Genomic DNA, 24,372 nt, shown 5'->3' with positions numbered 1-24,372 from the left:
GCCTTTTAGTATGGATGGCCGGGTCCATAAAGAAACTAGAATGCAGTATGGCTGATCTGGTGCTGACGCTATGCGAACATCACAGAACAATGTCCTGGAAGGTGCCAGAGCCCCCCTAAAGTGGACGGTGGCGGAGCAGGCGGCCATCCATAACGTATGTCGCCAAAGCAGGCGTGCACCTGGGATAGAGGTCTGGGACGCATACTTCTTCAAGTTAGAGGTGGGATCTGATGACCGACCACCTTCAAAGCAGTGTGCAGGTAGTGCTGGGCCGTCCAGGCCTGCCCTCCACAGTTTAATATAGGTAATACATGGAGGGGGCCAGTGGGGACGGACAGTCTAATAGTTAGTACCGAAAGGCCCACAGTTCCATCGCCACAGTGGGCTCCCCAGAGGGGCCACCGACATAGAACAAAAGGGGCCCACTGGGTTGGGAGTGGGGGCGAGCTGTCACTTTGCAGCGTGAACCCTTTCCGGTCGGGCTTAGCCGGGGATAGTCAACCGGAAGGGCAGAGGAGTCAGGGTCACATGTTACTATATTACATTGATTTCTGTTTTATGTTACTGTTTCAATCAAGCAACAGTAATCTGCAGGTTTTGGCCCTTCCAATGAATTTGTGGCGTTTTTACCCGCACCTCGGGCCATGTTGATGTTATTTCTTGATGCAATTGGCGTTTGTGGTTGTAACCTGTAAAACCAATAACTAGCCTTAAAAAAAACGTGTTAAGAAAAAAATCGTAATACCTGACACGGTTTGCTGGCTGAGGGATATGGACACGTTTTGCTGCTTTGTTAGCATCCATGCAATTAACGGTTGTTTAGCCTGGTTTCACTTTAACCCCTCCCATGCTCGTGACGGAACGGTTCCGTTACGAGCCTAGGGTGGGCTGTGCTGGTGACGGAACGGTTCCGTCACGGCTGCTCGCCACGCCTTCGTGGTGCGAATTCCGCACCTGCGCTGACGTTCTGAAGCGCGGGCGGGGCCGTGACGGAACCGTTCTGTCACAAGCACAGCTCACCCGCGGGCCGTGACGGAGCAGTTCCGTCACGAGCATGGGACCGCCGCGTGGCCCCGCCTCCCCCCTAGCACTGCGGCAGAATAGCCGCCGCAGTGAAGGGGTTAAAAAAAAATATTTAGATACGGCAAATGAGAGTTCGTCAATGTCATGCACTTCAGTCTGCACAAAGGGTGTTACCACCGTACCTAGATTGCTCAGATCATGTAAGATGCTCAATATTTCACCCAAAGATTTTTTTGCATATTTAAAACTATTACTGTGCTTTATCCTCCTCGTGACTGCTTTACAATGGTTCATTTTGTGTTTTTTGCACTGAGTTTTGTTTATGCTGTAGTTGGAAGGGAGATAAAACATAAAAAGTTCCCCTGAGGGTATCACTCAGATAATATTTTAAAGTATTCAGACATAATTGGCTTCTAAACTAATTTACACCAACTCATTCGATTCTAAACCAATTTATAGCAAATCATAAATTAATACAGAATCCCTGTATTTTAATACCTAAAAAAGTGTATACAAATTCAACAGAAAGTGTTATCGGGATAACGGACTAATAATAACTAATTCCTTATTCAAGACAAAAATATTTTTATTCTGCATTTTTTACAAAAACTGTAAGAAAAAGTTACAACAAACAACACCACACACATTTTATATATCCCAGAAACTTTACCAAGGTAACAACATCATGGATCCACCAGAAAAGATGCCAAGTACATTCATTCATATGCTTTAGTCTGAGAGGTAGTGAAATGTCGATGTTTCAGTCCACATCTTCAATTGTCATGGACCAACATCAGGGCTGTAGTGCCAAAATGATTTATCTCATAGCCACCCAGGTCAGTCATTCATTTTCGATGACCAATTGTGAAACTGGCCAGCAGCAACTCTAATATAACATAAGAGCGTAGCAAAGCGCTTTCCTCAATAGTTCAGCAAACACAATGTTAGTTGCTACTTCAATTGCTGGTCTCCATAGGATATATTTTTATTTTCCTGAGATCGAAAGGGAATCACATAGAATTAAGCAAAAACAATTTTGGATTGCACCAGCAGGAGCTTCAAGGACAAACTCAGCAAGTCATCGGAACTCTAAATTCGTGACAGTCGATTTCATACTGAGAGGCTCTCAATTGTACAATTTAATCCTAGCTTTGATCTCTATATAGGTATTTTGTTTTTTTAATGTGGGTAACGCTGTCAAGGGTTTTGGTTACATTAGGGCGTAGGACTTCCAAAGATCGTCATATCTTGTGGTTTATGTTGTAAGTGATCTGACACGTCTTGTATCATAGTCCATTCCATCTGTTGTACATTGATCTGTTGCTCAAAGGATCAGAATCCTAGCTCTAGTTTAAGAGCCCAATGGTGAACAGTACCACAAAAAGTTACAAGGGGTCTTAGGTGTACCATAGTGCTGTGCTCTCAGGGCACATTGTAGTGATCTTGATCCTGGTATAAAACCCTAACTCCCCCTTTCAGTACGAATGGCCTTCAGAATGGCAGACATCTAATTGGAAGGATTCTGCAAAGGCAGAACTCCACTCCAGACACAGCTGAGCAGCCTTCCAGTAATATACATTCCTTCCTCATGACCAGCAAGAAAGGGAATTTCTTTTAATGGGGTATTTTTTCATACTTTCTTGAATGTGTGCCCAGGCTGGAACAGTAGATTCTATTCTTGGACCTTGTATATTTTAGTTTTTCACACTTTTTCTCAGAACTGTGTGACTGGAACGTCAATTGTAGACTGGGATTGTTGACAAACTATTCACGATGTACTTTACTTATTAGCAACAAGAATAAACAATAAATAAGGGCCAGATGTATCAAAATTGGATTTTGCAATTCCATAAAAGCAAATTTTACCGATCCGCTATTATGGTATTGCAAAATGCAATGTATATAGGTTTCGCAATAATAATTGCGATTCCTACATATTCCTTATTTGCAACTCTCAAATTGTGAGTCGCAAATAAGGAATGGCTTCCCATTCATTCCTATAGGCCTAGAGGCCCATAGGAATGAATGGGAATTGCATGCGCAATTGCGAGTACCCAATAGGTACTCGCAAATTGCGCATGCAATTTCAAGGGCGCAAGTGTGCCAAATGAATACCCTGTTGCACCCCTGGAATATGCATGTGTGCACATGTAGCGCACATACATGCCCCAAGGGCATGTATGTACACCAGGTGGCGCCTAGTAAAATGCAAAAAAGTGAATTTTTCATGAAATTCGCATATTACCACCAACTTGAAGTTGGTGGTAATTTGTGATTCCTTAAAGGCAGGTCGCAAATTTTTTTGGCTTCCTGCATTTCATTTAAGGAATCGTAATTTGCTATTCCTTTAATGCATTCGCAAAACAGGGAATCACAATTTTTGCGATTCCCTATTGGGCGAATGCCTTTTCGGATAATAAATAGCAAACCGCTTTTTCCCGTTCGCAAACGCCCCGATTCTGCGAATCGCCCCATTTGCGAACTGGAAAAACGCTTCATACATTGGCCCTAAATCTTTAGATGGGGCAAGCATTGATATTGTAAAGAAGCTGCCAGCACCACTTGCCATCTAACCTTTTCCCCATATCTCACAGATGGGCAAGCAGATTGGTGCAATAAGGCAGCAGGTGCAGCATCTTTCAGAAAGCACTATGTGCGATACACTTTTATTCATAGATGGACTTCAGAGAGGTAGGATGAGAGTGCAACATATGTCCTCCCACCCCTCAGCGGGCTCCCACTTGGCTCAAGCCTGTTGTTTATTTATGTTGGGATGGACTCAGGTGGCAAGTGGGTGGGGTGGGGCAAACTACCAAAGTTTTGCTTTAAGCCACAGGGTACCCATGCTATTGGTCAGTGCTTTGAATGGTACCTGATATGGAGCAATTCCAGTCATTTCATCAAGGTTTCCTATTCTCTGTAGACTCTTATCAAAGCTCTTTCCACCAAGAGCCGTATTATAAGCAATATTTAAAGAGACGTCTAGTGCCCATCTACTTTTTTAATGCTAGCTTCACCCTGCTGTGGAGCCCCAAGAACTGCTTTGTGTACTGAGGGAGTGAAAGAAATTAAACATGGTGTTTGAGCAGAAACTAATGATGCTTTCTCTTCTAGGGCCCCAGTGTCCAAGTTTGCAGCAAGAAGGACTGAAGGTGGAGGATGGCATGGGCAATATGTCAGGTAATTACATTTATTCCAGAACCATATCACATTTCACTAACTACTTGGAATTCCCACATCTGACACCAAAGAAGGAAATAGAAACGAAAATGCCTAATATTAGAATAAATATTATGAGACAACACACAATGACATTCACACCGCCCTCCAGGAACACAGGTACACACAGATCATAACTTATTCCATAAGAAGTACTTCATTTGGAAGCTCTGTCCCAAATCTCGCATGCACTTCATATCACTTTCAAATTATTACCAGAGCTGGACCAGCTATATCAGTCCACGTCTTAGACACATTCCTCAGGGAACGTCCGCGACGTCATATGCATTGTGCTGGAAACCCCTGCTCAGGCATCACATGCACAGTTTTGAGAATGCCTGTAATACCTGTGTAGGTATACATAAAGAAATGTATCTTGAAAACAGAAGAATATAATTCTCTCTTCTTTGTTGGTGTGTTGTATCTTTGTTTAGCAGTGTTGGTGGAACTGATGCATTATTTATGCATTCCACATAGGAGTAGTTTAGACGTAGACTATATTGACATGTTTGCTACATGGTCCATCTACTAGAACTTCTTTGATTTAATGTTTTAGGATTTTCAATCATTTTTTGTAAAAACAAACAATATCACATGCAGAATATTAAACTTGAATGGTGAAGATTGTGGGACATCAACAAAGGACCTTTTTTACAACGCCCAGAAATGGAAGGAGTCTTCTCCCATCTTTTCCTTGGTTCTCTTTTGGAATGCATGTTTGATATAGGGTTGGATGTAGTTTGACTTATTTGGAAAGTGTTGGTTGAGGTGCGAGAATTTCAAAGACATGTTTTGAACATGGGGTGATGACATTGCTAGTTGAGTTGAGACTGAATGTGCCTGTGTATGGGTTAGTGGAGTCCAGGCAGGTATATGCTCTTTGCAGTCTACTCTGAAGCAACTGGGGCTCAACACCTTTAATGGCACTGTAAAGCAACCAATGCATATATAATGTAGAGTCCACCCAGAAGCGACAGAGACCCAATTCCTCTGGGGACACTGTTAAGCAAACAAAGTATATGAATATAGCACAGTAGCAAGTGGAGGTAATTTTCCAGGAATCATCTCAACAGAAAGCCATGTCTGGATTTCCTAACATCCATCTCTAAATGTAGTAACACTGCTGCATTCCCTATGACCTATTTCGGCAGGAAGTGACCTCACTGAGTTTCCCAGCATCAATTTCTGTAAGAAGTGGAATTACTGGTTTGCCACCAAACTCATCTTTAAAAGAAGAAGCCATGCAAGCAAACCTAATTTCCAGCATTCAACTCATCAGGAAACCATCTCAAGATTTTGCAGCATCCATATCTACAGGAAGTGACCTCACAGCATTTTGCAGTATCCATCTATGGAGAAAAGGACATCACTGGTTTCCAACTGTCATTTTCATTCTCGTCTCCTTCTTAAGTCAATACTTCAGGGCTGCCCACTGCCCAGTCATCCCCAACTAAGGGCGTACATAGACACAGTCCTCACATGTTTTGGTCCTCGCACAAATTAGCTTCAGAATCCCTCTTCCAAGTAACCTAGCTTCACCATGTGCCTTACAAACATCACATTTCACACTTTTCTACACACACACCCAGATGGCACAGTCACATTCGCCCATTCATACATGTAAAACCTCTAACCTCATCCACATTCAACTTACTAGAACCCCCCCTACAGCACACTAATTGGATGTTCATCAATAAACACTTTTCAGTCATACACATTTCAGATATCAAGCACATCAATACTCAAGACAACCTATATGCAGTATACATCACTGCAATCTGTTTAACACCCTCCTTCAAACACATCCTGGACTTGGTCATCCCCAAATGGTTATAGCCTCCAAAACATAGACCACCCACTTAGAATCAAGAATAATCTTCACAGGCCAACTAATCTTCCTTCAGACCATGCTGCAGCACTCTAACAACCATAGTCCCAAGTCGTCAACGACATCCTCCAGAACAACAGGATTGTCTCTTGCCTTCTTGTTCAGTCATACCTCTCTGGAGTGTTCGACACAGTCAAACATCAGGCTCTGAATGACACCCTAAAAACATACATGGGATTTTTAGGCACTCTCTTGAAATGGTTCACATCCTACTTCACCAACTGGTGCCAGCTCATGCAAATAGGTTCCTGTAGGTAAATGGATTATTATGTAGTGAGGCTGGTTATACTTCACTTTGCAATCTACTCAGAGTACCCCAAAATAAGTCCTTTGGTTTCACACTAATACACCCTTAGCTCAAGCATGGTAGTGTGGCACTGAGCAGCCAAACTTTACTAGAGGAACACGTGTTACACATTTCAGAGTACCAACATGGGCTCTAGATAATTGACACTAATTTAAGACAAAGACAATCGGATGAGTATATACGGAGATATGTTTTTTAGAAGGAAAAGTAAATCAGTGCAAATCACTACTACTAAATGTTTATGTTGCGGTTAATGGAGAAACATACTAGTGACAATTGGTCATTTTCAGGTTGAGTCCAGTGGAAACCAATGGGAGATAAGGTGATGCAGGTCCCAGGACCAGGCCACATAAGTCAGTTGAATCATACCTGGCTCTTAGGGCCCAGGTGCAGAGTTGTCCTGTTGAGGGACGTTGGGGGTGTGGGTGCAAGTAGCCAAAGTGCTACTAGCACCAGTAGCTAACCTGCTCCTGAGGTGACCGCATTTGGGGGGTGGCCACCTTTTCTACCAACAACCCTCTATTCTGCCACTTTTAAAAATGGCAGAAACCTTCCTTGGCTGTACAGACTAGGTAGCCCACCCTAGGCGTGTTGATAGCTTTCTGGGGTGTACACCTCCTGACTACCTAATTTTCCCACCTGCCTATGAGCATATTTGCCTGGGGACAGTAAGTTGGCTGTTTCCGCCTCTGGAAGACAGCCTGGTTGCTATCAGATGTGTTGTATACTTTGAAACTCACTGCTTTTCTGTGCCACATCACTAGCCATCCTGTTAAATAGGGAGGGGTCACCTCCTTCCCAGGCAGGCCTTTGTTTCTAATTCCTGGGAGTGTTCACACCTCTTGATAGGTTGTCAGAACACTGCCTTGCTGTCACCAACTGCAGGCTGTCAGCCAGGGAACAAGAACAAACTGGGGCAGCATGTAAGGTAGCCACCTGGGTGCATGTCACGTTAAATTCCACTTTATAAAAAGGCTGGGTTTAATGAGACAAGTTGTTCGATACCAACCATGACATATTTCAGTGGGACCATAAAGGATCTGGCAATATTAGCGTGACCAGGTGCTAGTCCATGTTAGCCTATGGCTTCTTGAGCACTTAAGAGAAGCCCCTAATGGAAGGAAGCTACTATAGGGATATATATAGGCTTGCACTTATATGTCCACACCTTTAATATAATGCACCTTGCCTCCTGGGCTCTGGAGGCCTACCCTTGGGGTGTCTGACATGATATTAACAAGCATTTGCAAAGCAATAGGTCTCACATTTATGAAAGTTGGAGCTATTGGCTTTCTAAATGACAGGATACGTCTTTAGTTGTAAACACTGGAAAAGGACACTTAGATTAAGTTGAACGAGCTGCGCAGAAGACAGGCGTGGCCGTAATTGTTGAAGTTGAAGCACTGTGCTGCTGAAGTTAAAACATAAGATTATGCTTGGCTGAAAAAATAAAATAAAGTGTGCTGCTTTTAAAAAAGGCGCAGCATCTCAAACTGCTTTAAAAAAATATATATTATGTTGTGCACAGTCTTAACATCAAGTTATGTGAGCCGCAAATACAGAAAGAGTGACATGCTTGGGCTTCCGTCAGATGCAGTCAACTGAAGTAGGCAATATGAGCACTGCAGCAGGAAGCGGAAACGGAAGCCAAAGGCTCAAATAGCAGGGACGCTAATCACCCCAGCTGCAGTTAGAGATCACGTCCCCAGCTGTAAGCACTGAAAAATGACACTTAGATTAAGTTGGTCGAGCTACGCAGAAGAAAGGTGTGGCCGGTATTGTTGAAGTTGAATCACGGCATGCTGCGCCTCTAAGATTAAAACATAAGATTATGTGCGGCTGAAAAAAAAATGGTGTGGCGTGCCACACTGATTTTTAAAAAACAAGGCGAGCCACGCTGCTTTAAAAAAAGTGTGGCGTGCCTCGCTGCTTTAAAAAAAATATTATGTTGTGTGCAGTTTCAACATGAATTTCTGCCAGTCGCACATTAGAAAAGAAAGGTTTTGTCGCCATTATTGCAGCTAAAGCCCAAAGGCATAAGAGAAAGCGAGGCATGTATCACACCTGAATAAAGAAAAAGCAGCTACCGGAGAGCGTGTCCTGCCTACAACAGCAGGCAGGAGAGAGTCGTCTAAAAAAAAAAAAGTGCTCACAGATTATTATTAAAACATACAGAGTAACAACAAATGTAATGGGACAGTCCTCATGGGAGGTTACAAGAGGAGAAAAGGAGGTACTAAGGAGGGACTATTAAGCCTATTAACAACCAAAAACCGCCATTTCCAAAGGAGAGAAACAGAAGCCAATTGCAAAGATGGGTGGTAAAGGGGGCAGAGCTTAAAGTCCAGACCTGCTCTCAGAGACAGTGCAAGCCCTGCCCAGGCAGACTTACAACTAGCCAATGGCTACCTTCTGTCAGCAGCAGACTTGAAGTTAGTTGGTCAGTGTTAGAAGAGCATCCAGACGCTGCTACTCGCACAGAGCGTTTGTTAACTGACTAAGTGATTTATGCCGTAATGCGACTGACACTCTAGTCTGTCGACCCCCAGGACCCGGACTACCATCAGAGTGGTGGAGCCTACAGTCTGGCAGCACTGAGCTCAGCAGTCAGGATTCAGAATGGGAGCCGCACAGAGGAGCAATCGTGGACATGACTCCTGGAGGTCCGTGCCTGCCGTCAGACCGGCACTGCAACTGTGCTCACTAACAGTAAGTGTCACAACCGGTCCTTCAATTCTCAAATAACATGTCTGCCCTGCTTCAGAAGAGGTCTGGAGTCGAAGTGACCAGGTACTGCTCACTTCCTCATGATGGCAGCAAATCACTATAATTCAAGCTAAAGGCAAGAAGTGTGTACTGTGGCATCGAAGATCCCAAGAAACCTCAGTTTTCCTGAAACAACTCTCTTAAAATGTATAATATTCTTTTTGAAGCAAAGGGAACATGATCCTGGAGAAAAGTAAACCATATTTATTCCAGCTTTCGCTCTCACGCTGCCCAAATCACTTGAAAGTTTCTCGGCTGTGCTGTGTCTGGTATATTGATATATTTGACTCGAGGATCTTGTGAATGGATTCTAAATATTATGATGAAAGAGGAGGCTTGGTTTCTTTTTGAGTGTGTTTATTAGGTTCTGTTTTCGTTATGCTCTTGTTTCAACTGAACTGCCAGTTTATTTTGATTGTCAGGCGCATTAAACTTAGTGATTAGAGCTCCCAACATTGAAACTGAAACACTCTGTGATTCCATCTGACAAGTCCAGTTTGGGTGGGCAGGGCCTAAGGGAGACAGAGCGGTCACTAACCCCACTTCCAAACGAAAACCGACGACAATAAATCTCGCAAGCGAGCAGCGCATGCGCTGCATCACTAGGCGAGACCTAAAAATAGTACTGTGACCTTACCACTAATGATGAGTAAGCATGGGCGGAAAATCCGTTACGCTCGCGGATTTTGCGGATTTTCAGTAAATTCGCAATCCGCGAGATTCGCGAATTTCCCGCAAAATCCGCAAATTCGCACGCAGCGGATTTTTTTTCTTTGCGGTGTAAGTTCGCAATTGCGAACATGTAGGTGCGGCGGGCAGCAACAATCTCGCACTCGCGAAATTACAAAAATTGCAATTCCGCACAAGAAATCTACTAGCAAGCAGCATAGACCTTCTGAAAATGATTATTTTTATCAGAATAACTCCTCAGGTTGACATTTGCCTGCACTTTTTTAGATTTGAGGCCTTTTGATTTTCTTTGGATAACTTTTGGATTAGAAATCAACTTTCTCATATAAGCTTGGTGGGGCATTAAAGTTGCTGTAATGCTGCTCAGCAGAAAAACGAGTTTTGCAAAAGTGAAAGCAGGTTCAAAAGTTCAAACTCATCATTAGTAACCGTTCCCTGTAGTGCTTCCTGACAAGGGCCCCTCGAAAGTTCAGTTGCTAGTTGCAACAATTGTTCAGTTGCTAGTTGCAACAATTGTATGACCCTGCTCTGACCCTCACAGCAGGCTCATAGAATAGCTACAAGTAGGCCTCAAAGGTCCTGGGAAAAAAATTGCACTGCAACAGAAAGCAAATTACAGATAAGGATGCAGGTGCCAGACTGGAATTTTAAAACAGTGACACATTAATAAATCAACCCCAAATTAATTCATGTCAGTTGAAGCAGGCAGGTGTGCTTGCTTTTTCCCCCCATAATCTACAGTGATGATGAACCAGAGGGTGGCATAAGGCATTGATGTACCAGAGGGTGGCATGGGTAAAACAGAGGGTGGCAGGGGTGAAACAGAGGGTGCTGGGAACCTATGATGATGAACCAGACGTAGAAACAACATAATCGTGACCGTTGCGAGCCGACATGTAAGTTCGCGATTGCGAACTGTTACAAAACCCTCACAAACTGTCAGAAATCCTTGCGAACTGGCAGAAATCCTTGCGAACACAAAAAAAAATCCGCAAATTTGTGAGAATTCGCGGATTTTGCGGATTGCGAGTTCGCAAATTCGCAAAATTCGCGAACGCCAGATTCGCAAAATTCGCCCATGCTTAATGATGAGGGCATAGTGAATTGGTGCAATTTGCACTGTTCATGTATTCTGCTATGGCAGACCTGCTGTCATCAGTATTTTGGGTCACTCAGGGTGGCACAATCAGTGCTTTGGGCCCTGGTAACCCCTTTAACTTCCATGCCCTTGGCCCCACTAGTACCAATTACCAGGGACTTAAAAAGGGGTTAAAGTTCTTGCTGACTGGGGTTAATAATTGAAAGAAAATTTAGAGAATGAACCGTCGCACTCGTAATTACTTGTAATTGTAAAACAGTACCAAAAGGTAGTTAGGTGCTAGATGAGTTCCTCCTTCTTAGTCTTGGAGGTTAGATTAATGAACGTGGTAGCGTTATTCCAGCCGGGAATAACGTCCTCAAATGCACACAACACTGAAAGATTTTCTTTATACTTTGTATTTTCAAATAAAGTTTTATTGAAACACTCAATTTAATTGGTTGTAATCATTATTTTTCACAATGTCACTGATGTTCAGATGTCAAAATTATACTTGGCCCAATGCATTTCGGGCATTTTGCCCTTCGTCAGGGGCATTAATTCACTGTCAAGGAAAATAAACACAACTGTCATATATTCATAAACATATCTACACATTGTTTGGTTCAAAATCCCAAAAAGAATTTGTGAAAAGACCTTATATCCCCTATTTTTCGAAACACTTTAAAAATGCAGTGCAAAAAAAATCGCTTCATGGCACATACTCTCCCGTACCTTCTTGTGAATTCACTAAATTAAAATAACCTGTACACAATTGTTATTTGTGCTGTTTAACCTCCACTCTTTAGGAAACACCGTAATTTAACATTCAGTAAATAAAGATCGTACCTTCTAAGACTGTTGAGAGTCTGAAAAGCAATTGATATTGTCAACTCGATGTGTGTAAACCCACAGAATTAACCTGAAAAAAATATAATCATCGTGCTCTTAGTTTACTACATCTCAATTATGTTCTGTAATAAAGGTTGTCAGTATTGTGGCCACGACCATACCTGATGTGTAAATATGCCTGTATCAGGTCAAAGAGGTTTACGGTGTTGTCAGGGTTCACAGACCGCGTTCTGGAAAAAAGAACCCAGCAGTAACTAAGTACCGATATCATATCATGTGGGCTCAAATTGAACGTAACAACACTGTCAGCGAGTTTCGTCGTTAATGGAAATACACTCACCTGGTTCGTGAGATTACATCGGGCGGCTTAGAATATGAATATTATGTGGTTAACATTTGGTATTTACCTACTGATTCTGCAATTTTCCACTCTTGACATATGTATTATTTTGAGTGTAGTAGATATGCTCTTTGCCACAAAATAAAAAGGGGATTATAAACGGTGTTAATAGGTAACCAATTTTTAATCTTCTTGAATTATACGATTATCTAAAAAAACGTGGTTGTTGTCATGGGCAAAAATACTTTGACATTTAGATCACTGCGGCAATTGTTCAGCCACAGGTGGAAGTCACTTTGTCGTGTTTTAATCCCTCTGCACATTAGGAAAACCTTATTTAAGAATATCTTCCATAGCTCGAAAGGCTCTGAAAGGGCTTGTTATTCTTTTAAATGCATGTACCTTCAAAATTCGTCAAGTACACGTCCGCTAGTCCCATTCTACGGGCATCTTAAATTGCCCTGCTTTTTATTTGGAAATAAAAGTTAGTTTTGCAAAATAAATACATTTTTTCAAAGTGGGATGTGAGCAATCTGCGATGTGTGGACTTCACGAGCTTTACGTCTTCTATCCATAGACATTAATAGTACCTCAACTGGTTATGTCCCGAAATATTATAATGCAATGATTCCACATCCATAGGTACTAGGATGTGTACTAAACGTTTGCAACATTACAAACAATTTTCTGAGAATATTACAGACAGACAGGTACACCCGCACGCTATGACATCTTTCTTGCTGTGAATACATGTGACATTAGGCACTACACAGGGAATGTCTGTGACAACACAATGTACAGGGAAAACTTGTAACATTGAACTCACACACTATGGGGTAAATGCCAGGCTGTGACATGAAAATACACAATAGCGTGGTAACACCGTGCAGGGATTACCGCAAAATCACCCCTATAAGTGGCATGTGCGACATCACACACACTGCTATGACTTCACAAGCAGGTTGCATTGAATGCCTGATATGACATCATGCACAGGGGAATCCCTATGAGACACTGACCACGCTGTCATGGCAAGACCTGTGGTTTCACGTCCTGGGTCTGGTCTGCTGTCCGGTTACCAGCTATTGACTTCAGCATTTACACGCGTGTTCTGGGCAAAGCACGCACCAGGACTGCACACCACAAATATTGATCACTATTGTAGATGTGTGAAGTTTTTTTTAACTTTCGGAGTGCATTCTAGAATACATATAGTTTGCGAAACCTAGGACACCACACATAGACTATGCAGAGAACACGTGTGACAATATGTGATCTGTATTGGGAATGTTTGTCTCACTGCGGCTTCCCTGCCTCCATCTTCTGGGGCAATCACTTTATCTTACATTTCAGTATCCAAACCAGCAGCCAATCACCCTTTTCTATGTACTCCTGTGACCATCAAGGCGTTATATACAATAGAACTATCACTGCTCAATTTCCCCTCACTCAGTGCCTCAAAACACCTCATACTGGCTCAACAATACAGTAAGCCACCTGCCTTCCTCAAAATCATCTGCTTACCAATAAAGATTAGCATGCCAGACTTGTTTAATCCCAACCTAACAAACATGGAAAACTACAAGCTGGTTTATCTGAGGCAGCTAAGGCACTACACAGTACATGGTTTACAAACGATCTTAAAGTTATTAAGTCTAAATGTAAAGCACTAGAAAGAAGATGGAGGAGATCGTACTCTTTAACTTGTAAAGATGCTTACAAAGCTGCTCTTAAAAGTTATCATTCAGCGTGTAAAGAGGCACGCATTTTTTACGTCGCTAACACAATAACTAAGGCATCTAATCGTCCTCTGGCTCTATTTTCGGTAGTGAAGAAATTAGCTGGCTCTGATACCATCCCTCCTCCTCCTGTACTTGATGAAAATCAATGTAACAACATTGCTGACTTCTTTATTAAGAAGGTTGAACTTATTTACAAGTCACTCTCTGCTCCTTCCCCTTCCTTTTGTAGTATGACTTCTACATTTTTATTTATTTATTTATTTATACCATTTGTAGAGCACGCTGTAACCCTGCGGGCATCCTGGCGCTTAAGAAAGGTGCAACTAAGAACAATCAGTATTGAGAGCAAGAGGAGGATGACTCGATGAGGGTCTGTTACTGCTACCCCTGGGGGGGTGTGGGGTTATACCTTTGGAACGAGCTAGGTCTTGATTTTTTTGCGGAACAGCAGTAATTCGCTGATTTTCCTGATCTCGATAGGAAGGCTATTCCAGAGGCGGGCTGCTGCTACACTAAAAGCTCTGCCACCCTGGGTCGCTTTCCTAATCCTAGGTATTCTGACAAGGTTGGTGGACGAGGAGCGGAGGGCCCGTGCGGGCTCGTACCACTGGAACTTGTCTTGGAGTGGTTTAGGACCCTGACCATGTACTGCTTTGAAGACGGTGCATAAGGACTTGAATAGGATCCTCTGAGGCACTGGGAGCCAATGCAGGTCAGCATCCACAAAGATCAACACGGACCATGGCCTAAAACAAGGGTGTGTGCTAGCTCCAATGCTATTCAATTTATACGCTGCGGACATGGAGAGGGCCTTGTCTGGGGCGGCACTGCTCATTCCAAAGATCGGCGGGACAAAAATCCACTTTATGCAATATGCCGACGACTTGGTGCTCTTGGACCACACAAAAATTGGGCTACAAAAGGCGCTGACTGCACTGGCCGCATACAATGACAAAAATAGGCTTGTAGCAAATTCATCCAAGTCCAAAATTATTATCTTTGGAAAGTACCCAAAGAAAAAAACAGTAAAATGGAGGCTTGGCCACCTTCTGCTGGAAAGTACTCAGCTGTACACTTACTTGTGAATTTGCTTTCAGGAGTCGGGGCTCTCAAGCGCGCACCTAAAGACCATCCAAGCCAAAGGCAAAACCATAACTTACGCTATCTGCAAGCTGCACGTCACCTTATACAGCCCGTCACACTGGCTATCCAACGAGTACTCAAAGCAAAATTAATGCCGGCCCTAAATTATGCTCTCCAAGTATTTCCAGGCAAACTGCATAAAGAACTAGAAAAAATCCATTGCAGAGCCTACAAGAGACTATTCCATCTTTCGAGGTGTACCAGAAACACTCGCCTGGAGTTCTCACTCAATCAGCAATACCTGGAAGAGATGGCCGCCCTAAGTAAATACTACTTCTTAACAACGACGGCAAAGGAGAACACTCTTAAGGCAACGCTGAATTGTATCTTCAGAGAACCAGGGAACCCCTGGTCGGCCACTCTCAAGGCGGCGAAGGACCATCTCAATCTCGCCATTGAGTCTTGGAATCCAGAACATGTCAGCTATACCGCCATCAAACACTCCATCAAAAAACAAGTGCGGGCGTGGTCAAGAGAACTGGATCTGGAGTTGTTGGTAAAAAAGGATCTACACGAGTCCTTGTCCTTACCACATATCCTGCATAATCCCAAATACCATCTTAGGCAGGCCGTGGGCCGCGCAGCCCTTCATAAGATCTTAGCGTATAGACTACACCTGCTGCCTCTCAAAGAACTATATGCCTTTGGCACGGCTGGCCCAGGTGCCCGGGAATGCAGGCTCTACAGGTACAAACGTGAGTCACTGGCCCACCTACTATCCTGCTGCCCGGCCCTGCGCACGGCCCGCAGTCTCTACCTCAGGCCAATTCTAAGACAATCAGGAATCCGCACTGCAAAGGAGGCGACCATCTACCTCTATACCTTGACAACGGTAAAGCATTTGGCCTCCTTCGGAAAGTTCATTTACCAGACACGAACTCTGCTGATGGCCCCGGAGGGCTTCTGTTCATAGAGACTTTGTTGACCTACACCTCAACATGATTCTCATCCTCCGCAATCCCGCCCCATGGGCAGCACAAACTCCTTTGGTTTTAACTTTTGTAATTTTATAACCTCGTATTATGTTTTTAATGTAATGGTTTTGAGTAACCAAACAATAAAGAATTAATTCATTCATTCAGTGCAGGTCAGCCAACGTTAGAGTTGTAGAGGATCGGCTGGCTAGTGAGAGTGCCAGCTTAGCTGCTGCCACCTGGATACTCTGCAGTCTGTAAATCAGATATCCAGGTGATTCCAGTAATAAGGCGTTGCAGTAGTCCAGGCGGCTGAGGATGGTACTCCTGACTACAGTTGTTCTTGACTGTACTGGTAGAAAAGGCAGCAGCTTTCAGAGACCTCGCATTAAAGTGAAGCAACTGCCCACCAGTTTATTGACGTTGGTCTCCAGAGTTAAATTTTCATTAAAGCTGACCCCCAGATACCGCACCGTCTTTACTGATGTCAGCGGTCCATCCGAGGCTAAAGGCCAAAAGTCTGCAGGCAGGCTTCTGGCAATTCTCCCCACTTTGCACTGCATGATCTCTGTTTTTCCGCTGTTGAATTGGAGCGAGTTTCCCTTTAGCCATGGCGCCATTTCATGCATGCAGGCATGGAAACTCTCTAGTGAATCCGCCTAAGCACCATTAAGGGAAATCGTAAGCTGTGTGTTGTCAGCGTAGTTGATCACGCTGATGTCATAAGCCTTAATGATGCCCATCAGGGGTTGCATGTAGCCATTAAATAGGATGGGACTGATGGAAGATCCCTGTGGAACCCCATGTGGAACTTTGACAAATTCAGATTGGTATGGAGGGAGTGCCACTGCCTGCTATCTATCTGACAGTTACGAACGCAACCAGTTGAGCGTCGTTCCCTTCACTCCAAAGGTTTCCAGCCTTGTCAGCAGAATGTCATGGCTCACCGTATCGAATGCGCAGGTTGTCCAGTACCATCACCAGTGCTGACTCGGTCCCATGGGCTGGTCTAAACCCAAACAGTTCCTCCTCTAGAATGTTGTTTGTCTCCAAGAAGAGGGACAGGGACCTGCTAACCAAACGTTCTGTGATCTTAATTGGATAGGGCAGGAGCGAAATAAGTCAATAGTTCTTGTGGCAGCTAGGGTCAAGATTTGGTTTCTTCAGCAGAGGCGCTTCCATCCAGCCAGTACGGTGCCTGTGCTGAGAAATTGACCACATAGCTGGCAGAGTATAGAAAATAATTCGGACCCAAATTCCTTCACAATTTTGTGTGGTAGAAGATCCAACGGTGGTGAGTACTTGGCCTTCCTTCTTCATCCTTCCCGCTTGCCCCTGTGCTCTGATGTGGTGACATGAGCGAAGGAGAGTCCTCCATACTCTGCACTATTTTATTAATTTTGTCCTGGAAAAAGGAGGCCAGACCATCACACAGCTCCTGTGAGCGTTTGATGTTACTACTGGAGCAATCAGGGTGCATCATTTCCCTCACAATTTTAAAGATGTCTCTTGATTTATTGGCGCTTTTCAGTATGATGGCTGCGAAATGTTCTGCTTTGGCCGTCACTATTTCCTTTTTATATTTTATTATTGACGGCCTCCAATGTAGTCTATTCTGTTCTGTGTAATCCCTCCTCCAGTGTCTTTCCACCTTTTGACAGGCGATCTTAAGATTTCTCAGGCTTTCCGTGTACCAAGGCGTGGAAGGGCTGCCTCTTTTCCTGATCACTTTCAGCGGGGCAATTTTCTCAAGTTTCATGGTCATGTGTTCACAGAGCGTGCAGTAGTTCTCTGTGATCTTACTCTCTGGGTTAAAGAGGGCTTCTAACTGGAACAGGGGTTCCCCTGTTTTCCCCTTTTTTGATAGCTCTTTCCAGTCACGACTGATGAAGGTCCTGATTTGTTTGGCCCTGGGCCTTGCGTTGTTCAAGGCTTGGACATCGAATATCACTAAATGGGGGTCTGACCATCCTACTGGTAGGATTTCTCCCATGACCATGACATCCTCTTCTGCGAAGATTAGGTCTAAAATGTTGCCTTCCCTATGTGTGGGTGTGGTCACCCATTGTTTTCGTTCTAGATTGGCGCAGGACTGCGTGATGTTATAAAAGGCTGTGTCTAATTTGCCATTGGTCCATAAGTTAAAATCCCCCAGCACTAAAAGTCTGGTATGTGTGAGTGTCATATTATTAATAACGCCAATCATTTCCTGCTGTTGTGAGGCATTGATGACCCCTGGTGGTCTGTAACACACCATGCCGGTTAGGCAGTGACCTGAGTCATTTTTTATTGAGAATCCAAGAAACTCTGCACAGGATATTTCATCTATGTACAGCATAGTAATGTTCAATTCTTCCCTGAATATGATTCCAGTTCCTCCCCCTCATCTCCTGAGCCTGGGGTTGTGGAGGACCTTGTATCCCACAGGGCAAGCTGGACCCAGTTCTGACTCCAGCCCAGCCACCGTCCATGTTTCTGTCAGAAACAGGACATCCTGGTTGTTAGACTCGATCAGTAGCTGTATCTCGGTTGCATGTTTGGGAAGGGATCTAACATTGAGCAGACCACAACTCAAGCCGCCCTTACTCCTTACATCGTGTGCTGGCTTGAGTGTGTTATCTGCCAAAGTGTGGCTGTATTGAGCTTCTCTATGTAATGCTGCTGCCTCATTTCCTTTTTGTTTAGACTGGTCAGCTCGTGGCAGTGAGCTAATTGGAAGAGGGTTTATATGCGGCAGGCGGGTCAGACAGTTTGGACAGGGGTTTTCATCCGTGGATTTTGTGTTTGGTGTAGCTCGTAGGCAGGTTGCATTTCCTTTTAGAGGATCAAGCTCCAGAAGTGTTTCCCTATTGTAACAGATGACCCATTTGTCCGGGGTGGATCGAGCAGGGGGGGTGGCCCTGAGCCCGGTCCGAGCGCAGACGGGCTTGCCTTTGGCGCGCCTTCGGCGTGCCGCCGGCGCCCCCGCTGCGCGTGTCCGCTTCGCGTGAGGAAGTGCATCTGTTTTTTAAGGAGGTCAGGGGGGATGCACTAGTCTGCTAACCTCCGTCCCCACCACCGGAAGTAGTAGTCACTTCCGGCGATCAAAGGTTTCCCAGTTCCCTCCACAACAATCTGAAGGAAGCTCAGCGGTGGACCGGGGAAAGGGGTGAGTGAGAATATACACGGCGCAGTGATTGTTATAGCACAAATGTTACATGAGGAACCGAGATTTTTAAAAAGCACAAGCACAATAATTCACAAGAGCGGTGGAGCCCTTTGCCAGACGCTCCGCGTATGTCTGCTGATTAGTTACAGTTTAAAAACCAGAGAGCTGCAAAATGCCTTACTAGTTGCGTCCGCAGCGCGAGGGGAATGCTTCTGTTTTTAAGGAGGTCAGGGGGAGGCACTAGTCTGCTAACCTCCGTCCCCACCACCGGAAGTAGTAATCACTTCCGGCGATCAAAGGTTCCCCAGTTCCCTCCACAACAATCTGAGGGAAGCTCAGCGGTGGACCGGGGAAGGGGTGAGTGAGAATATACACAGCGGAGTGATCGTTATTCTATTTTTAAAAAAGCAAGAGAGTGGGATCAGCGGTGGAGCCCTTTGCGAGACGCTCCGCGTATGTCCGCTGATTAGTACAGTTTAAAAAAACAGAGAGCTGCAAAATGCCTTACTAGTTAAGCAAAATGCCTTTCTAGTTGACCCTAGATATCACAGTAATTGTGACCAGATAGCCAAGATTTCTACCTTGGCACCTATTTGAAGAGGCGTCTTTCCAAAATTGTTTAAACAGCATTAAACCTGGGTCTCCTCTTGATCCTTTGCCTATTAACTTCCTTTGTCAGCTCTCTGCCACATCTAAAGGCGTCCTTATCGATCTTCTCAACGCCTCTATGCAGGAGGCCTTGGTACCTCCCGAGTGGAAGCGAGCCATGGTCATCCCTTTGTTGAAAAAGGCCGGAGCAGATCCTTCTGCACTATCTAACTTTAGACCCATATCTCTGCTTCCGGCTTTCTCCAAAATTTTGGAGAAACATATCAATACTCAACTGACACAACACATAGACAAAGTTGGCTTTCTTCATTATTTGCAATCCGGGTTCAGAGCCAACTTCTCAACTGAAACCGCTCTGCTTGTGGTTACTGAGAAACTGCGCCAACATTTAGATCAAGGGGAAACTGCGGCACTCATTCTATTAGATTTGAGTGCCGCATTCAACACTGTGTCGCATAACATCTTGCTTAACACCGTTAGGTCTCTTGGGCTGGACGACACTGCCCTATCCTGGTTTGCTTCATTCCTTGATGGTCACACTTTTCAAGTCTTTTCTGCTAAGGCATCATCCAAGATCTGCGTATCAGCAAATGGAGTCCCACAGGGATCCATTTTAAGCCCCCTGCTTTTCAACTTCTATGTCAGACCTCTGGCAGAGATTGTGGAAGAGGCGGGTCTTTCCCTATATTTGTATGCGGATGATACGCAGATTGTCTTTTTGCTTTCCACCACTAAAGACGCTACGACATCTCCCCTTCAGTGCGGCCTACGGCAAGTGACAGAGTGGATGCGCCTTAACGTTTTGAAGTTAAATGGGGATAAAACTGAGGTCCTTATCCTGAGCAAGCACAAGGACCTAAGGGGCCCTCACCATTGGCCTCAGGAAATGGGTTCCTTTCCCCTACCTGTCACCCATGTCCGTAATCTGGGCATCATTATTGATGGTAGTTTCTCTATGAGACAACAGGTGGCGAGTGTTGCTGCCATCTGTCTCACGATCTGGAGGTGGCTTCGTAAGATCATTTGGATGCTTCCTGCCTCAACCCAACACACGGTAGTCCAGGCACTCATCACCTCTCGCCTCGATTACGGCAATGTTCTCTATCTCGGTAGCTGCCAAACGGTACTGAGAAAGCTACAGGTAGTTCAGAACTCTGCAGTACGCCTTCTTTGTCAAGTTCCTTGACAAGCTTCCATCTCCCCGTATTTACGTGAGCTTCACTGGCTTCGAATTGATCAAAGAATTACATTTAAAACCCTGTGTTACATCTTTAAAATCAAACAAGGTGTGGAACCAGCGTATCTGCAAGAGCTCATCCATCCTTACATTCCTACTCGTCCCCTGTGCTCTCTAGCCCACGGAGACTTCATGATTCCCAGATTTAAACTTGCAAGAATGGGAGGTGTTATATACTTGTATTGATCCTGTTTCCTTTCTTGTTCTCTCGTGCTTGCAAGCACGAGAGATTCCCACCGTTGTTCTCGAATCCTGACCTTCAGTCGTGAGGATTCCTCGAACGTCACTTTGAACGTTGGCTTCCTCACGACTGGACGGCTCTGGTTGTGGGTGCTTTACTTGGCAATTGAATCTTGAAATAAACCAAGTTTTGGACCTACGCAAGTCTCTGCCTTCATTCTTAACAGGAGGACGCTCCTTTTCTTGTCTGGGTCTCAAAATCTGGAAATCTCTTCCGGTGTCCTTGAAGAATGACCCGTCCTGTTTCAGCTTTCGAAGAAATCTTAAAACTTGGCTCTTTTAGTAGCAAATGGTTCTTGACTGCTCCTTTTCTAGCAATTTGTGTGCTAGGCGCCGGGAAACCCTTTTTGGGTAGCTGCGCGCGTAACAAAACTAATTTAATAATAATAATATCAGTGTATTACTCTCATAGAATAGTGTCAACATCTCCTCAGGGGTAGTAAAAGCTATATACATACAAATTACAAGCCTGCAGAAATAACTTTCCAAAGGGTGAGAACCCTACTGCATGAACCAATGAAGGCTTTCTGTCATATAGCTAACTTTTATTCTTATCGACAACATGGGTCTCTCATTCAATGAGGCAATTTTTGTTACTTTACATGTACCACATGTTTGGTTTGCTCTTTTTGTAACTGTGTTAGTTAACTTACTATGGGGCATATTATCAAGGGGGTTTATCTCCGCTTTTTTGGCTTTAAAAGCCAAGAAAGCGAAGATAAAATTATCTCCCTATTACCTAGCTGTCGCTAACACCAGTTAGCGACAGCTAGTAGGAGATAGCGACCATCTTGGGCCCCACTTTGCATGTCAGAGAAATTTATCACTAATGACATGCAAAGTGGGCGTGCCAAGATGTTAGCGACTGGAAACAGTCGCTATCATCGCTATCTCCTATTACCAACTTTTGGATATATTCGCGCTAAGCGTGAATATCTCCAAAAGCTAACACCTGCCCTGAGCAGTTCTTAGCCATGTTATCCAATGGGAAGTGGATAACATGGCTAAGAGCATTAGCTCGGTAATGCATGAATATCGCTGACTTTTCAGCGATATTCATGCATTGCGGCCGATTTTTATCGCATTTGCGATAAACCTTGGTAATACCAAGTTTTATCTGCGATAAAAATCGCCGCAGGTCGGCGATACATTTTTGTCTCTAACCAAGCAATAGCGATAATTATTGCTATTGCTTGGTAATATGCCCCTATATGTTTATTATGTACGGTTTTACCTACCAATCTTATCCACTTCTTTGTACAGCGCTCTAATACCAGTACGGGCCATGTTCACGCTATATAAAACCTCTCAAATAAATAAGTATACATGTTCTTTGTGCCTGTCTTACCAGGAACTTCACTGTCAAGACAGCAAATACAGACACACAATTTATAGACAAATAATGACATTCACACACACCATCGACTCAGAAAGCTCCATGTATGGGACTGTTAGCTACTTAGTCAAAATGCGAATAAAATCAATCTTTCCAAATGCCCCTTTCTGGCTCCAACAGCAGTAATTTTTATTTATTTATTTATTTATTTATTTAAAGAGTTTTATATAGCGCTGGCTAGACCCGAAGGTATCAGAGCGCTTTACATGAGAATCAACAATGTAACGGAACAAGTTCAACAAATTACACAGTACATCAAAAAATAAGCAATACAATTAGGAGGGGAGAGAAAAGCCAGAGAGAAGTAGTGGAGGGGCAGGGGAGATGAGAAAGGGAGGATAAGGGAAGAAAAAATAAGGAGAGACGAAAAGAAGTCTGTCTACAGACCGAATGGGTAGGTGACGACCAAGGAGGGAATCCACGGCCCATCTCCTCTATAGCTAAACCAGGTAGCTCCATCGGGCGCCAGACAAAATAGTCCAGTCTCAATACATTGAGAGGGGAGAGAAGGAGAGACATAAAATAAAGGGAGGATGAGGGAGGAGAGAACTGGACAGATGAAAGGAAGTGAACAATGTGGTTCAACAATATAACAGAAAAAGATCAACAGATTACACATCACATCAAACAATCAGTAATACATTGGGAGAGGAGAGAAAGGAGAGAGAAAAGTAGAGGGGGGTAGGGGAGGTGAGAAAGTGAGGATAAAGGAAGAGACAATAAGGAGAGACGAAAAGAAGTCTGTCTAAAAACCGACTGGGTAGGTGACGACCAAGGAGGTAATCCACGGCCCATCTCCCCTATAGCTAAACCAGGTAGCTGCATCGGGCATCAGACAAAATAGTTCAGTCTCAAAACATTGAGAGAGGAGAGAAGGCGCGACGTAAAATAGAGGAAGGATGCGGGAGGAGAGGACAGGAGAGACGAGAGGAAGTGGAACAATGTGGTTCAGCAATATCATAGAAAAAGAACAACAATTACACATCACATCAAACAATCAGTAATACATTGGGAGAGGAGAGAAAGGAGAGAGAAAACTAGAGGGGGGTAGGGGAGGTGAGAAAGTGAGGATAAAGGAAGAGACAATAAGGAGAGACGGAAATAAGTATGTCTAAAGACTGACTGGGTAGGTGACCACCAAGGAGGGAATCCACAACCCATCTCCCCTATAGCTAAACCAGGTAGCTCCATCGGGCATCAGACAAAATAGTTCAGTCTCAGTACATTGAGAGAGGAGAGAAGGAGAGACATAAAATAGAGGGAGGATGCGGGAGGAGAGGACAGGAGAGACGAAAGGAAGTGGAAACAATGAGGTTCAACAATATAAGAGAAAAAGATAGACAGTTAAACATTAAAACAGACAATCAGCAATACATTAGGAGAGGAGAGAAAGGAGAGAGAGAAGTAGTGGGGGGTAGGGGAGGTGAGAAAGTGAGGATAAAGGAAGAGACAATAAGGAGAGACGAAAAGAAGTCTGTCTAAAAACCGACTGGGTAGGTGACGACCAAGGAGGTAATCCACGGCCCATCTCCCCTATAGCTAAACCAGGTAGCTGCATCGGGCATCAGACAAAATAGCTCAGTCTCAAAACATTGAGAGAGGAGAGAAGGAGCGGCGTAAAATAGAGGAAGGATGCGGGAGGAGAGGACAGGAGAGACGAGAGGAAGTGGAACAATGTGGTTCAGCAATATCATAGAAAAAGAACAACAATTACACATCACATCAAACAATCAGTAATACATTGGGAGAGGAGAGAAAGGAGAGAGAAAAGTAGAGGGGG

The 24,372-nt window shown here is 44.1% G+C and overlaps 1 protein-coding gene across 3 annotated transcripts in view; it reads left to right on the top strand.

Annotated features, from left to right (window-relative positions):
- The window catches only part of COL16A1 (collagen type XVI alpha 1 chain), an 831,382-nt gene that overhangs the window by 175,648 nt on the left and 631,362 nt on the right, over positions 1 to 24,372 (top strand). For all 3 annotated transcript variants that reach the window (XM_086955641.1, XM_086955640.1, XM_086955639.1), the window contains exon 3: positions 4,138 to 4,203. In XM_086955641.1, coding sequence (XP_086811767.1) covers positions 4,138 to 4,203 — 66 coding nt within the window. The remainder of the gene's footprint in view (positions 1 to 4,137; positions 4,204 to 24,372) is intronic.

The sequence above is a fragment of the Lissotriton vulgaris genome, chromosome 2_1 (assembly GCF_964263255.1).
Source record: "Lissotriton vulgaris chromosome 2_1, aLisVul1.2, whole genome shotgun sequence".
NCBI classification, from domain to species: Eukaryota; Metazoa; Chordata; class Amphibia; order Caudata; family Salamandridae; genus Lissotriton; species Lissotriton vulgaris.
The sequence above is the reverse complement of the archived record's forward strand: the minus strand, read 5'-3'. Positions and strand labels throughout refer to the sequence as shown.